This window comes from Acomys minous (assembly GCF_964271855.1).
Source record: "Acomys minous genome assembly, chromosome: 17".
NCBI classification, from domain to species: domain Eukaryota; kingdom Metazoa; phylum Chordata; class Mammalia; order Rodentia; family Muridae; genus Acomys; species Acomys minous.
In genome coordinates, this window is record NC_140500.1 from 32,487,025 (window position 1) to 32,500,478 (window position 13,454).

The following is a 13,454-nucleotide window of genomic DNA, read 5'->3' on the forward strand; positions in this document are numbered from 1 at the left end:
TGAATGGGCCCAGAGTAAGAGACCGAGGAGCAAATGCGAGGAGATGCCTGAGGAGAATTACAGGTTGGCAGTGGGCTGGAATACTGCAAAGCAAGATCTCACGTGGCCCACACAATGGGAAAGAGCAACTAGCTGAAGGAAGAAAGCACAGTATCTTTAAAGAGATCCAGCACCAAGACTCATCAGCCTGAAAGGGGCAGGAGAGGTTGTCCATTGTCCCCACTCTTGCTCCTCCCTTCTGGGCTGGCCCAGCATAAAAGCTGCTTTGCCAAAATTCTGGGTGCTCTGCCCCACTCCTCCTCGCATTCAGACCTAGACTTTCGCCCTTTTATCTTCTCTCCCTTTTCCTTTTTCTTAAAAATGACCCAGCACTTGCCTTAGTTGGTGTGTTTTGGGTGCCACCGATCCATGACCCACAAATAAGGCAGGACATGACTTTGTTGAGTTCTTGTTGGGGTACCAATGATGAACAATTACAGAGCTTCTGATAGCACAGAGCAGAGCATGGGGAGAGGAGTAGAGAGACGCGAGGGGTGCAAATCAGACAAGGCCACGATTGGTAGCTTGAGGATGGACAAGAGTTTGGGTGAGAGTAGGGGAGTATACAGAGAGATGGGGCCGGAATGGCAGCCTGGAGTGGTGGCCAGAAGCCAAGTCTCGGACGACCTTTGGGCCATTGAAAGCACTGGAAACCCATGGAGTGTTGGCTCTCTTTCTTAACAATTAAACTTTATTGTACAACCCAACTAGCTTACACAAGAAGGAAAAAAAGTTAAAGGGACAAAAAAGTGAACCTTCTGGTATCCGTTCCACGGGACAGGTCCTTAGGTGTCTCTCTGGCCCGCGTGCTGGTCCGGCCTGTTTGCTGCTCCACATGCGCTCAAGCCCGGTCTCAACCAGTTGTTCTCTCCTCCCTACCTGCCTGAGTCACGTGGGAAGGGCGGTCTCCTTCTCCCATTGAGGGTCAAATGTTGAGGGTCAATTACAAAAACAATAGTCCAGGTGGGGTTCCCAGGTCTGCTTCCTGAATTCCAGGCCCAGGATGGTTCCACTCAGTCTGTCACAAGGTATTCATGGGGTGCCCCAAGGGTAAAGCCTGCCAAGATTGCTTCCACCTGTGACAAAGCTTAATCTTTCCCACAATGGAGGGTACTGAGGGTAGTGTGTCTTATCTACAGTCCACTGGTAGAGACCACCTGAAAGGCTGCTGTGTGACCTTGTGGTGTATTGCTGAGTTCAGGGTCCAATTGGTACTCCCTTGGCACAGAAGCATCCCATAGCTGGGAGGTGGGAATTATTGTCAGATGGTTCCCATGGAGATCATAGATCCTCGCCTAGTGGGCTGGGCTCTGATGTCTACCTCTTCTCCCTCCAGAGGCAGGCCAAGTATTCTGAGAACAAGCTCAAGTGCACGAAGGCCCGCAATGACTACCTGCTGAATCTGGCAGCCACGAACGCAGCTATCAGCAAATACTACATCCACGATGTCTCCGATCTCATCGATGTGAGCAACCTGGGTATCCTGGGGCCGGGTGAGGGCTACATGCAGGCTGCAACATCTCACCAGCTAGAGAGAGTTCAGGCTGGTGCATGTCATGAGCTGGCAGGAGGAGGGGCTGGCCGTGGTCCTCAGCCAACATGTGGGCTGGCCAAGCTTTTGTAGCCTTCCTAGAGAGGAAGGGCTGGAGGTGTTTGGAGCTGGGGGTATGAGCTAATTCATGGTCACACTTTCCATGGACAGAAGTGAGCTCTGGTGGACCCACCCACCCCTCTCCTCATAGCTTGGTATACACTATGGGAAAGCCACTGGAGAGGCAAAATGGTACAGAATCGCTTGGCGTGAGGAAGTCCTCCTGGGAGGAATGAGTTTGATCACTGAGGAGCCGGACACTGATTGTGGGGAGCTGGCTGTATAGGGCTCCCTGGAGAACACAGGGCTTAAAGAAGGACGTTGTGAGTGGCAGTGTTGGGAGACTGTGTCTTAGAGCTGGGGCTGCCTCTCTGTCTTCCCTTCCATGGTAAATGGGGGATTCATTTCTGTAGGTGCTCAGGACATTCAGTACTGGTCGCTGGATTCTTTAATGCTGTATCCTATTCTGGAAGCCAGGGCATGGGGGAGGGGAGGCGGCAGTCTGCTCAGCCTTCCAGTGGCCTAAAGCCAGCCCCTCTCTCTTTCCTAGCTCTCAACTTTTAGCTTTTAGCCCTTTTGTCTGTTCACTTGCCAAATGTTTATTGAGCACATACTGAGGTCTAGGACTTAAGGCTCAGCAGTGGTCATGAGCCTGACCAAAACTCCGTATGGAGGAGATCTTCCAGAACGAAACAGCCTATCAAATAAATGACAAGTGGAGAATGTTCTAGGCAGAGAGCATGCGTGGAGAAAGGCTGGAGATGAAGGACCATGGTGAGCCTGGGGAGATGTAAGAAATTCTGTTGATACCCACATGTCATCTCTCAGCTCCCCCTGAGGGCTTCGATACACCTCTGGGATAGAAGGTTATCACAGGCCACCACCCAGCTCTCACCCATACCCTTTTGACCTCTCCTCTCCCCAAGTGCTGTGATTTGGGCTTTCACGCCAGCCTGGCCCGCACCTTCCGGACCTACCTCTCGGCAGAATATAACCTGGAAACCTCTCGCCATGAGGGCCTGGACGTCATAGAGAATGCAGTGGACAACCTGGACTCCCGGAGCGACAAGCACACGGTCATGGACATGTGCAGCCAGGTCTTCTGCCCTCCCCTCAAGTTTGAGTTCCAGCCCCACATGGGGGATGAGGTAGGCTTCCTGCCAGAACCCTGCTTGGGGCTGGCGGTATTAGTTTCTGTTACCTTGTGAAAGTACCTAAGCCTGAATAAGAATACAGCATTGGTTCCCAACCTGTGGGTCACGACCCTTTGGGGGTTGAGCGACACTTTTGCAGGGGTCACCTAAGACCATCCTGCATATCAGATATTTACATTACATTACAATTCTTAACAGTAGCAAAATTACAGTTTTGAGGTAGCAATGAAAATAAAGTTATGGTTGAGGGTCACCACAACACAAGGAACTGTACTAAAGTCACAGCATTAATAAGGTTGACTTACTGAGCTAGAGGCTTCTTCAGCTCACAGACAGGAAAGCTAGGAAGTCCAAAAGCATGGTGCCTATATCTGCTTGGCACCTCATGAGGGCTGTCCTGCTACAAAGTGACATGGCATGGCTACCACATGGCCAGGCAGAGTAAGCATGTAGCTCAGGTCTGTCTGTCTGTTTTCTTCTTCTTCTTCTCCTTCTTCTTCTCCTTCTTCTCCTTCTTCTTCTTCTTCTTCTTCTTCTTCTTCTTCTTCTTCTTCTTCTTCTTCTTCTTATTATTATTATTATTATTATCATCATCATCATCATCATCATCATCATCATCATCATCATCATCATCCTCTTCCTCCTCCTCCTCCTTCTTCTTCTTCTTCTGACAGGGTTTCTTTGTGTAGCCTTACTGTTCTAGACTGGCTTTGTAGACCAGGCTGGCTTCAAACTCACAGAAATATGCCTGCCTCTGCCTCCCGAGGGCTAGGATGACAGGCGTGTGCCACCGCGCCTGGCTCTGTTTTCTACTTCTAATAAAGCCACTACTACCATCCTGGCGGCCTTACTCTCACTACCTCATTTACTCCAAATCACTTTCCAGCAGCCCCACCTCCAAATGCCATTTGTACATGACTTTAGGAATGAGTTTCCCATACCTCGAATTTGGGAGTAGGGCTTGTTTTTTTTTTTTTTTTTTTTTTTTTTTTTTTTGGTTTTCCGAGACAGGGTCTCTCTGTGTAGCCTTGGCTGTCCTAGACTCACTTTGTAGATCAGGCTGAGCCTCGAACTCACAGCGATCCGCCTGCCTCTGCCTCCCGAGTGCTGGGATTAAAGGCGTGCGCCACCACGCCCGGCTGGGAGTAGGGCTTGTTAACATCATAGCTACTATTTCCGTTCTCTCTGATGCTCCCAGTACGTTGTGGGAAGAGGAGTACATATTCTCTTTACTGCAGAGGCCTAGGGTCAGCTCTTCATTCATAAGCTTCTTTTGATGACTTCTTTGTCTTGTTGGCTAACATCCCCCCGTACAGCATTGTAGGACCTTGGCTTTCCTTAGGCCCCTCCTGTGTTTAGGAGACCTCAAGGATGTTCCAGGCTGCCTATCTCCTTGGACCTCAGATGCCCTAATCTGATGCTGCCTCCAGTACTATGAGCTTTTGACACACCAGACAACTCACTTTTCTTCCACACTTGTGCTGCCCCAACCCTTGTTAAGGTCTGGAGAGGAAAACAAACCAATTCATAGGTAGTAGCAGCTTTGGAAGGGAAGATTCTGGAAGGAAAGCACAGCTGCTCTTAGTTTCTGTGGCTGACTGCTTCCAGGATACCGGGGATGTCTGAATCCAAGGGCACTGACTCACCTTGTAGAAGAATACCTTACAAAGACCCAAGCATATTTTCCTGCATACTTGAAATAAACTCTGCATCATAACATACCTAATACTATGTGAATGTTTGCATGGTTGATGTATTGTATTCTTTGGGGGCTAATAAGAAGAAAATGCCTGCCTATGTTCAGTTCAGAGTTGGGTTTTTTTTTATTTTTGTTTTTTTTTTTTTTTTATCCTTGGTTGGCTGAATTTGTGGACATGAAACTTGTGGACACAGAAGACCAACAGCATCATTGTCACAGTTGTCTCTCTGATGCATATGCATTCCTGTGGTGACAGGAGCACTTGTCAACTGCTTTCAGTTCCTTGTATCTGCTACTAGCTGCTCAAGCAGTTGCTTTCCTTCCACAACTTCCTGCCTTGCAATTAACTAGTTTGACTCGCCAAGATTATGTTAAAGGTCCCTTTAAGGCCACAGTTACTGTGCAAATGTAGAAAAGTGTGCCTGGGAAGCCACGCTGGTGACAGCAAGAAGGTAGACTTAGAGTAAGAGGAACCCAGTTCCCATCTGGTACTTCCATTGCTGTGTCCAACATGGCGACCCAGTGCAGGTCACTTGGCCTTGCTGGACCTGTGTTGGGCTCCGGATAGGATGTTAATGATAGTCCCCACCTTGCTCCACACAGCTACGATGACAAAAGTGTCTCTCTGCAGGTATGCCAGGTCAGTGCACAGCAGCCCGTCCAGACGGAGCTGCTTATGCGGTACCACCAGCTGCAGTCCAGGCTGGCCACTCTTAAGATTGAGAATGAAGAGGTGAGTCATCTGCTGGCCTGGGTCTAGTCCCCGGGGGCTTGTGCTGGGGAGTCTCATGTCCTGGGCTGTATGGGAAATGATGGTTCATTAGTGGGAGACTATACACCCACACAACCCACCGGCACTGAGAACATTTAGTGGCCTTAAGGATGCTTACAAGGTGAAAGGGAAACAAGAGGAAGTGCAACTCTATGTTTAGGATGATTGCGGGCTTGCAGGCATAGAATGTTTGGGGAAGTGTTGGCTCCATCTCGGCTGTAGAATGATTGGTGGTTACTATTGACTTCGTGCTTCCCCGCCTCATTCTCTGCCAATAAGTTTCTGCTGTTGTAATCAGAAGTCAGAGTTAGTAGTCAAAAACTACACAATGAAATAGATAGCCCAGACCACCCTAAATGGATTGTGGGTTTTGAGCCTCAGCAAAAGGATCAGTCTCACCAGCCCAGTGTTCCTCCCATATTGCTGAGTGGCACAGCATCACACTGGGTGGGTCCGTTCTGACATGGACTGAAGCCAGGTAGTCAGTGTCCTACTAACACCTAAACACCCCACCCAGAGGATGGATGTCAACCAACCCTAGGGGCTCTGGAGAAAGGGACCCCAGGATATGTGCAGTGCCACCCCAGGCTGTGTGACAAACTTACCCTCACAGACGACATGACGGTGGGAGGTGATAAGGCATGGCCAGTGTCTTCAGATGTCATGAAGGCTGTCCTGGACAGCAGGGACAGTTGTGCCCTACAGACGGCAGAGGCAGGACAGAGCTGAGATGACACAAATGAAAGCAGGCCCAGGGAGGATGGCAAGAAGAGACAGGAAGCAGGACGGATGCTTTTTATCCTTTCTGCTTATCTTCTCTCTTTCCCCTCGAAGGATTTTAAATGGTTCACACGTATAATGCCATTAATGAAATTTAAATGGAAATCAGGGCCGCAGGGAGGGGCCTGAGGCATGCAGCCCTCTCTGTGGACTGCAGATGGCCTCGGATACACTTACCCTTGAATCAGCTCCCCTCAGTCTGTGTTGGAAAAAAGAAATGATTTTGACTTACTCCCTCATTTATTCATTCAACAAGTATTTATTTATGTGATGTTTATTCACATAATACATACTAATAATAAACATTATTCTAGATATATAATAAATCAAAGGAACACAGCCTCACAGTACTTCCTCTTTCTGATGAAAAAACCCCAGAAATAAAATATGAAGGCAGATGGGTGATTGCATATAGAACAGTAGACTGTGAGTGGCATGTTTATTAAACTTGGTGATGCTCTTATTTTTCCATTCTTTTTTATTACTTTAAATTTTTTCATATACATTTATATTATACAATAAACTACATACAGCAAGAAGAACCACGAAACAATCAGGGATTATATTAATGTTACATTCATAGTGTTTTGGCTATTTATATTTGGCAGCCTTGAAGAAAACATCTTTCCTTTCTTAGAGAGTCTAAAATTCTGAATGTAAATCAATATCTATCAACTTAAAACATCTATCTAGATCTAAAAACATCTTAACCTCTAAACAACTAAGCTTAATTGTAAAACTAAACTATCTGGTCTTCAACCCCATCAGAGACTTGAGAAGGAATAAAAATTAATTACCTGAGTTGATCGGAAGTGCAGGTTAGCAGCTTACAAAATGAAAAAAAAAAATGACAGAGACAGTTTGCTGTCTGAACAGTCACCCAAAACTCTATAACATTGGAGCATCACCTTCAGCCTTCTGGCCCAGTATATCTGACCAACATATTTGTGAGGCAGGAACTAAGAGTGACAATGACCTTACAATAAATGGAATCATGTTTTGCCAGTGGCCCCTTTTAGACTGACCTACCTCTGGGACACAGAGTCTGCTACTGAGACCCTTTTGTCCCAGGACTTGTGCAAGGCTGGCTTCCTCAAGCCCTGTCTTTGTAGTCTCTGTGGTGTGTGATTTCACTGGATTTTTGGATGGAAGCTGTTGTCCCACCTAAATCCTGTGTCAGTGAACTAACTTCTCCAAGGTCCTGTCTCTCAGCTGATCACTGCCCACCATCAAATGTTCCCTTCCTCTCTAAGTGAGAGACAACATGAGAGAATTTCTGTTGATTTCCATGCTCAAGTGACACCTTCCTACCCCCAGGAGGAGCCTCTTTTATGCTGTCTAACCAGACAAGAGAAAGAAGCTTAGAAACCTGATTCCTCTATCCTCAAAGCATTCCCAAGGTCCCTCAGACAGAAGCAATCGATGAATGAATGACCTTAGATTGAACAGTCTGTTGTCTTAGCCTAACAACTATTTGGTCTTGGACCAATTCACCTCATTGTCTATGTCAGCATAATAAGAGCGACCATCTTGTCCTCCTTACCTTCTAGAGACACTAAGTGAAAAAGCACAGGACTTGGTGGCATCAGAGCCATTATGAGACTAAAAGGGGTTTGTGGCTATACTGTCCTTCCCTAGGTTAGGAAAACCCTGGATGCCACCATGCAGACCTTACAGGACATGCTGACCGTAGAGGACTTTGATGTCTCGGATGCCTTCCAACACAGCCGATCTACAGAGTCCATAAAGTCAGCCGCTTCTGAGACCTACATGAGCAAAATCAACATAGCCAAGAGGAGAGCCAACCAGCAGGAGACAGAAATGTTTTATTTTACAGTGAGTAGCATCGGGGACCCAGAGCCTACTGCCTGTTGCTGCTCTGCCTGTGGCTTTGGAAGCAGCTTAAGTGAATGGGAGAGAGCCAGAAAAATAATATGACATAAATCTAATGTGCTTTTTAACATTAAGTTGCCTGGCTTGGTTTCTGAAGTGCAGAAAGTGACTCACCGGTGGGTGGTCTGAGCACTCATCTTAAGTGCTGATCCCTGATGCTTTCGGAAGGAACCTAAGGGAAGGATTTAGTCAGTTGGGTTAGAGCAGTGGTTCTCAACCTTCCTAACGCTGTAGCCCTTTAATATACAGTTTCTCATGCTGTGGTGACCCCCAACCACAAAATTATTTTGTTGCTACTTTAGAACTCTAATGTTGCTACTGGTATGAATCATAATGTAAATATCTGAGAAACAGGATACCTGATTATATGACCCCTGAAGGGGTCTCGACCCACAGGTTGAGAACCTCTGGGTTAGCAGCCCACAGTGACGGAGTCAGATGACAGCCTAGAGTTCTGTGTGTGTGTTATCATTTTAAATTGGTGACTAGACTTTGAAACCCAGGAGCTTAGCATTGTAAGCACATTTTTTCATGAGTTGCTAGTCCCTCCTATAAAATCCCAGGTTACAGACCTTCAGCTTGGCCAGAGGCCAGGAGGAAGGGTGGGGGGAGGGGAACTGAGGCCTTAGTTCAAGTTGGGCTTATTGAACATGGAGGCTGGGGCTGTAAGGGACTCACCTTCCATCTGGTGCGTACCGCGTGAAAAGCTCATGGGACCTCTGCTCAAATGCCCCGGGTGACGAGCTCTCTTTCACCTGAGTAGCCCTTCTGCTTGAGAGGGGCTGGCACTAGATACGGAGCTTTCCTTCATTACCTTCAGGGAATCTACCACCGCAGGACTCCCGGCCATTGGTCTCCATACTGTTTTCTTTGGTGACCAGAGTGAAGCCAAAGCTGCCTGTTAGTCTTTCCCTGGCCGCAGACAGTGCAGGTTCCTGTAGGTAACAGCTTACGCAGGTCTTCGATGAGCTATCCTCTTGATGGACTCATGTCACAGGTCCCAATCGTCAGCATCCTCATCCAACTGCCCGACCCCTGTGCTCTTTTCAGATCTTGTATGATGTGCAGGTTCAGGGAGTATGGCCTCCAATACCTTAAAGAGTGCTAAAAAGAAAATACAGTGGCTACGCCAGGCTGACAATCAACTCACTAGAGACATGCAGCTAGGCTGATGTCGACTGGATGATGCTCATAGGATCTGTCACAAATTAACCGAGTTCCGGCATCCGACTCTATACTGCAGTAAGCCTTAATCAAGATCCTGCTGCAATCCAGAAGCTGGCACACACCTCATTTCTTCCATCGGTATTCTTTGACCTTGTCAAGCAAGAAAACAAAGCTAGTCTGCATGACTCCTGGCAGCTACCACTCCTGTTAGAGGCCTAAGAGAGGTGACTGTCTCCGGGGAGCAGGGAGTACATACGAGGATTGCTAGAAAGTCACTTCAGCGGTAGAACAAAATCTGGGTAGCAGCAGCTGCAGAAGGGCCCAGCCTGCTTGTATTTAAAGAAATCTAGTGTTTTTGACCAAGGAAAGAGGATGTAGCCTTGCTGTCCTGGACTCACTTTGTAGACCAGGCTGGCCTAGAACTCACAGAGATCTGCCTGCTTCTGCCTCCTTGAGGACTGGCATTACAGGCGTGCACCACCACGCCTGGCTGGTCCCACCCACCTTTTATGTGCACACCTCACCTCTGGTTTTTATGAATTCTTAGACATGTGGTAAAATCAGAGGATGGTATTGTTAGCCTCCTGCTTGGCCAGCCTGTAAGTCAGTACTTACCTAGTGAAGCAAAGGTGTGAATTACCCAGGACCAGGGCACTCAATTAAAATTCATCTGCTTCATCTCCTATCCTTCTCAGCAGGGCTCTGAAACTTAGAAGCTTAAAGGCCTTTGTGAAAAATGAAGGGCTGGATTTGAGGTACCATAAAAAAAAGACGTTTGCATGTTGAAGGTCTTCTCAACTGGTGGTGAGGCTGCTGGTCCTCTGCCAAGTTTGGAGAGACATCCTAAGTCTACTTACTCTCAGCTTACCCCGGGGAACTAATAGGGGACTGGAAATAGGTTAGGCTTTGCTCAGGTTGCACAGCAGGGAGCCCAACTCTGGGCTTCTGCTTCCTTAGAACAAGTTTGATCCTGCTTTCTTCATTAGCCTTCCAAGATGAGAGAGAGGCGTGTGTGTGTGTGTGTGTGTGTGTGTGTGTGTGTGTGTGTGTGTGTGTGTGAAATTAGCTGTGTTGCTCTTCTGGATTGTTCTCCATCCCTTGTCCCTGTTCCCCAGCACACCAAATTTGGGAAGGAGAGTGACCTAGAAAGTAGCCAGAACTCATCCTGGCCCCACTCTTGGCTTTCTGTGGCACCTGGGGCAAAGCACTTTCTGTATACCCCTCCTTATCCACCTGGAAAATCATGTCCCCCGATGCAGTGAGGATGGAAGAAACCCCCCCATCAGACAGTTTCTCGGTGGCCTGCACAGCCCTTCCTCATTTGGCTCTGCTCTGATGGCTCCTGGCCTCAGCTGCAGAGCCTCTGCAGGGTACTCTTCCTTATTGCTCTGGTCCTGGAAGCACGGCGGAGCTTTGGTGACCAAAGGGGACTTTTCACCCCGTGCTTCACACAGTCCTCACCCTAGAAGCAGCCTTCACTGCTGCCATAGTGTCCTGCCTTGTGTGTCCAACCTAACCTCCAAGGCTTGTCCCCAAGAATTTGACAGTCATTTGGAAGAGCTCAAAGCAGGTGCAAAGGCCTGCCCGTCTCCATGCACTGCCCGCTATCTCTTTGACTTCCCTGCCAGGGAGTTAAGTTTTAGAGTCAGAGACCCTGTCGTCACTTGGCCTAACTTTCTTATGCCCCTGTGTCTTACAGAAATTTAAAGAATATGTAAACGGCAGTAACCTCATCACCAAGCTGCAGGCCAAGCATGACTTACTCAAGCAGACACTGGGTGAAGGTGAGTCGGGTGGTAAAGAACCCAAGAGGGACTGCTGTGTGGCCAGAGCTGCTGAGCCACCTCAGGGGAAGGCACCCAGCACTGGCCAGGGACGGACCTGACGCTGGACCCTTGTGCCTTCACTAGACGGGCTGGGAAAACCAGCTTGGTGCAGGGGTTGAGGTGGGTCCTGTGTGGCTGCAAGAAAGGACAAGGCCAAACGGTGGATGGGTCCCCATAAGTAGGAGATGGGACTCCAAGGACACAGGAACCAGTGTTTCTTGGCACATGTCAGGGCAATTATCAGAGGGCCCCACCAAGGTGCTAGGCCCAGAGAAGAAAATATATACATGGTAAAGTTTAGTCCTTAAGAGACCAGGAAATTAAGTTTTAAGCTACAAGCACAGGAGGCCCCCTGCCTGTCTCCCTGACCCCATGCGACATCCTCCTCTTCCTTAGTGTGCTCCAGCCGGGCTGGGCAAACCTTGACTTAAAACTTCAAGCTTCTTCCTGCTGTCTTCAAATCTCCACGTGGAAACATCACCTTGGGATATAAAACATTTCCATTAGCCTGAAGAATGTCCTTATGTCCCTTTACAAAGTCAGTCACTCCATTCTCTGCCCATGGCATTCACTGATTTGATTCCCAGCACACACACACACACACACACACACACACACACACACACACACACACACAGACGCACGCACGCACGCACGCATACACATGCACACACACACCTTACTTTTCACCCCCTTATCCACACCCTGCCTTCTCTTTGCTTTCCTAGGTTCTAACTTTGATAGACAGCATGATTTTAACTTTATAATCTTCCTGCCTCAGGCCTGAGAAGTGCTTGGATTGAGGTGTGGAGGAGTCAGCTTCAGTGAGCTTGAGCTTACCCTTTATCTGTTAAGTTCTGCCCATCCCGACATCTCAGTGATGCACATTGTTGAGAGGGCGGGTCTGTGTGACCTGGTGACTACTGGTGTTTTGAAATTAGATTATCTAGGTTTAGAAACCCAAGCACTTCTTAAAAAGCCAAAGTTCTAGTTGGATCCTTGGTCTGTGAGGCAGAAGGGTTCCTCTTCCCTGTTCCCCTCTGAGTCCTAACTGAATAGTGTGCCCTTGTCTGCGTGACCTTAGTGTGATCATAGTGTTTGCCAGTGTGGCTCCTGGTCCCTTTGGTCTTCCAGGTTTTATCAGCCAGGCCTCACTCTGATATGTGACCTCTGAAGTCTCCTTTCTGAGTTTTTTCAGCTGGTTGGGAAGAGTAGCTCTAGGAAAATGCTGCTTCAGAAATGGAGGAACAGCTAAAAGCCACCTAGAAGCCCTACTGTGTGTTTTCTAGTAAATCACAGACGGAAAAGCCCAGTGTGCTTCCTTTGACAGTAGGGGCAGATCTTGGAAGACTGGTCAGTTCCAGGGAAGTTTTTCTTTTTTTAAATGAATGGTTTATTTAGAATGGGTTTTAATTACATAAATTTGAAAAAAAAAATAGTAAGAGTTCTCATTAAGTTCTCATCAATTCCTCTTTATTAACATCTTATACTAACATGGTATGTCACAATTAGTGAATATAAATACATTGTTTTGGTTTTGATCTTTTTGCGATAGGAACTTACGTAGCCCAGGCTGGCCTCAAACTTGCTATGTTACCTTGAATTCAAGGCTATTCTTGAATTCTTAATCCTGCCTCTGCCTCCCCAGTGTTGGATTACAAGCCTGTGCCACCACATCTGTCTCTAATACACTATTATAAACTAAAGTTAATAACGGACTGAATTACTGAAAAAGACAAAAAGACATTTGCAGACCTATGATCCAATGACGGTCTGTTGTGGGTTCTTGGTGCAGTGAGTGAAGCAGGCAGGCGCATTTGAGCTGAGCAGGGCAGACAGAGCTCAACGCCTTATCAGATCCACTCTACTACATTTCTGTTTTTGTTTTTGTTTTTTTGTTGAGAAAGGATCTCACTATGTAGCTCTGGCTGGCCTGGAGCTTGCTTTGGAGATCAGGCTGGCCTTGAACTTACAGAGATCCGCCCGCCTTTGCCTCCCTAGTGCTGGCATTAATGGTGTGCGCCACCACACCAGTACTGTTCTTCTCAAATCTAATCCTGGAGTCACCTCACCTCCACCTGTGCAGTTCGACTCTTCACTCAGAAACCACTGTCTTAGTGTGTGCTTTTTCCTCGTCACTGGTCCTCCTCTGCCACCTGAGCTATTTCATGTTGAGAGGGATGAAGTGAAAACATTGAAAAAAAAAAAACAAATAGGAAATATGGTCCCCAGGGAATATTCAGAAGGGTTCAAGCTGGGTTGTTGTTGTTTGTTTTGTTTTGTTTTGTTTTATGATATCATGTGCCTCCATTTCTCCCCTTTAACAGTGTGACTCAAGGAACCTGGCAGTTAGAAAAACACAAACCCTTCCAGGTCACTTTCATTTACAAGCAAACTTTGTTTTGTTTTTCAAGACAGGGTTTCTTTGTGTAACAGGCCTAGCTGTCCTAGACTTGTAGACTTTGTAGACCAGACTGGCCTAAAACTCACAGAGATCCTGAGTGTGGGGGGACGAAAGGCATATACCACCATG

At 47.5% G+C, this 13,454-nt stretch overlaps 1 protein-coding gene across 6 annotated transcripts in view; it reads left to right on the forward strand.

Moving 5' to 3' along the window:
* The window catches only part of SRGAP3 (SLIT-ROBO Rho GTPase activating protein 3), a 229,215-nt gene that overhangs the window by 168,998 nt on the left and 46,763 nt on the right, over window positions 1-13,454 (forward strand). For all 6 annotated transcript variants that reach the window (XR_014776192.1, XM_084765997.1, XM_084765993.1 and 3 more), the window contains exons 6-10: window positions 1,376-1,504; window positions 2,557-2,778; window positions 5,115-5,216; window positions 7,674-7,871; window positions 10,795-10,879. Coding sequence is in view for 5 of the 6 variants with exons in the window: in XM_084765997.1 (XP_084622123.1) it covers window positions 1,376-1,504; window positions 2,557-2,778; window positions 5,115-5,216; window positions 7,674-7,871; window positions 10,795-10,879 (736 nt within the window). In the remaining variant the exon portion in view is untranslated. The remainder of the gene's footprint in view (window positions 1-1,375; window positions 1,505-2,556; window positions 2,779-5,114; window positions 5,217-7,673; window positions 7,872-10,794; window positions 10,880-13,454) is intronic.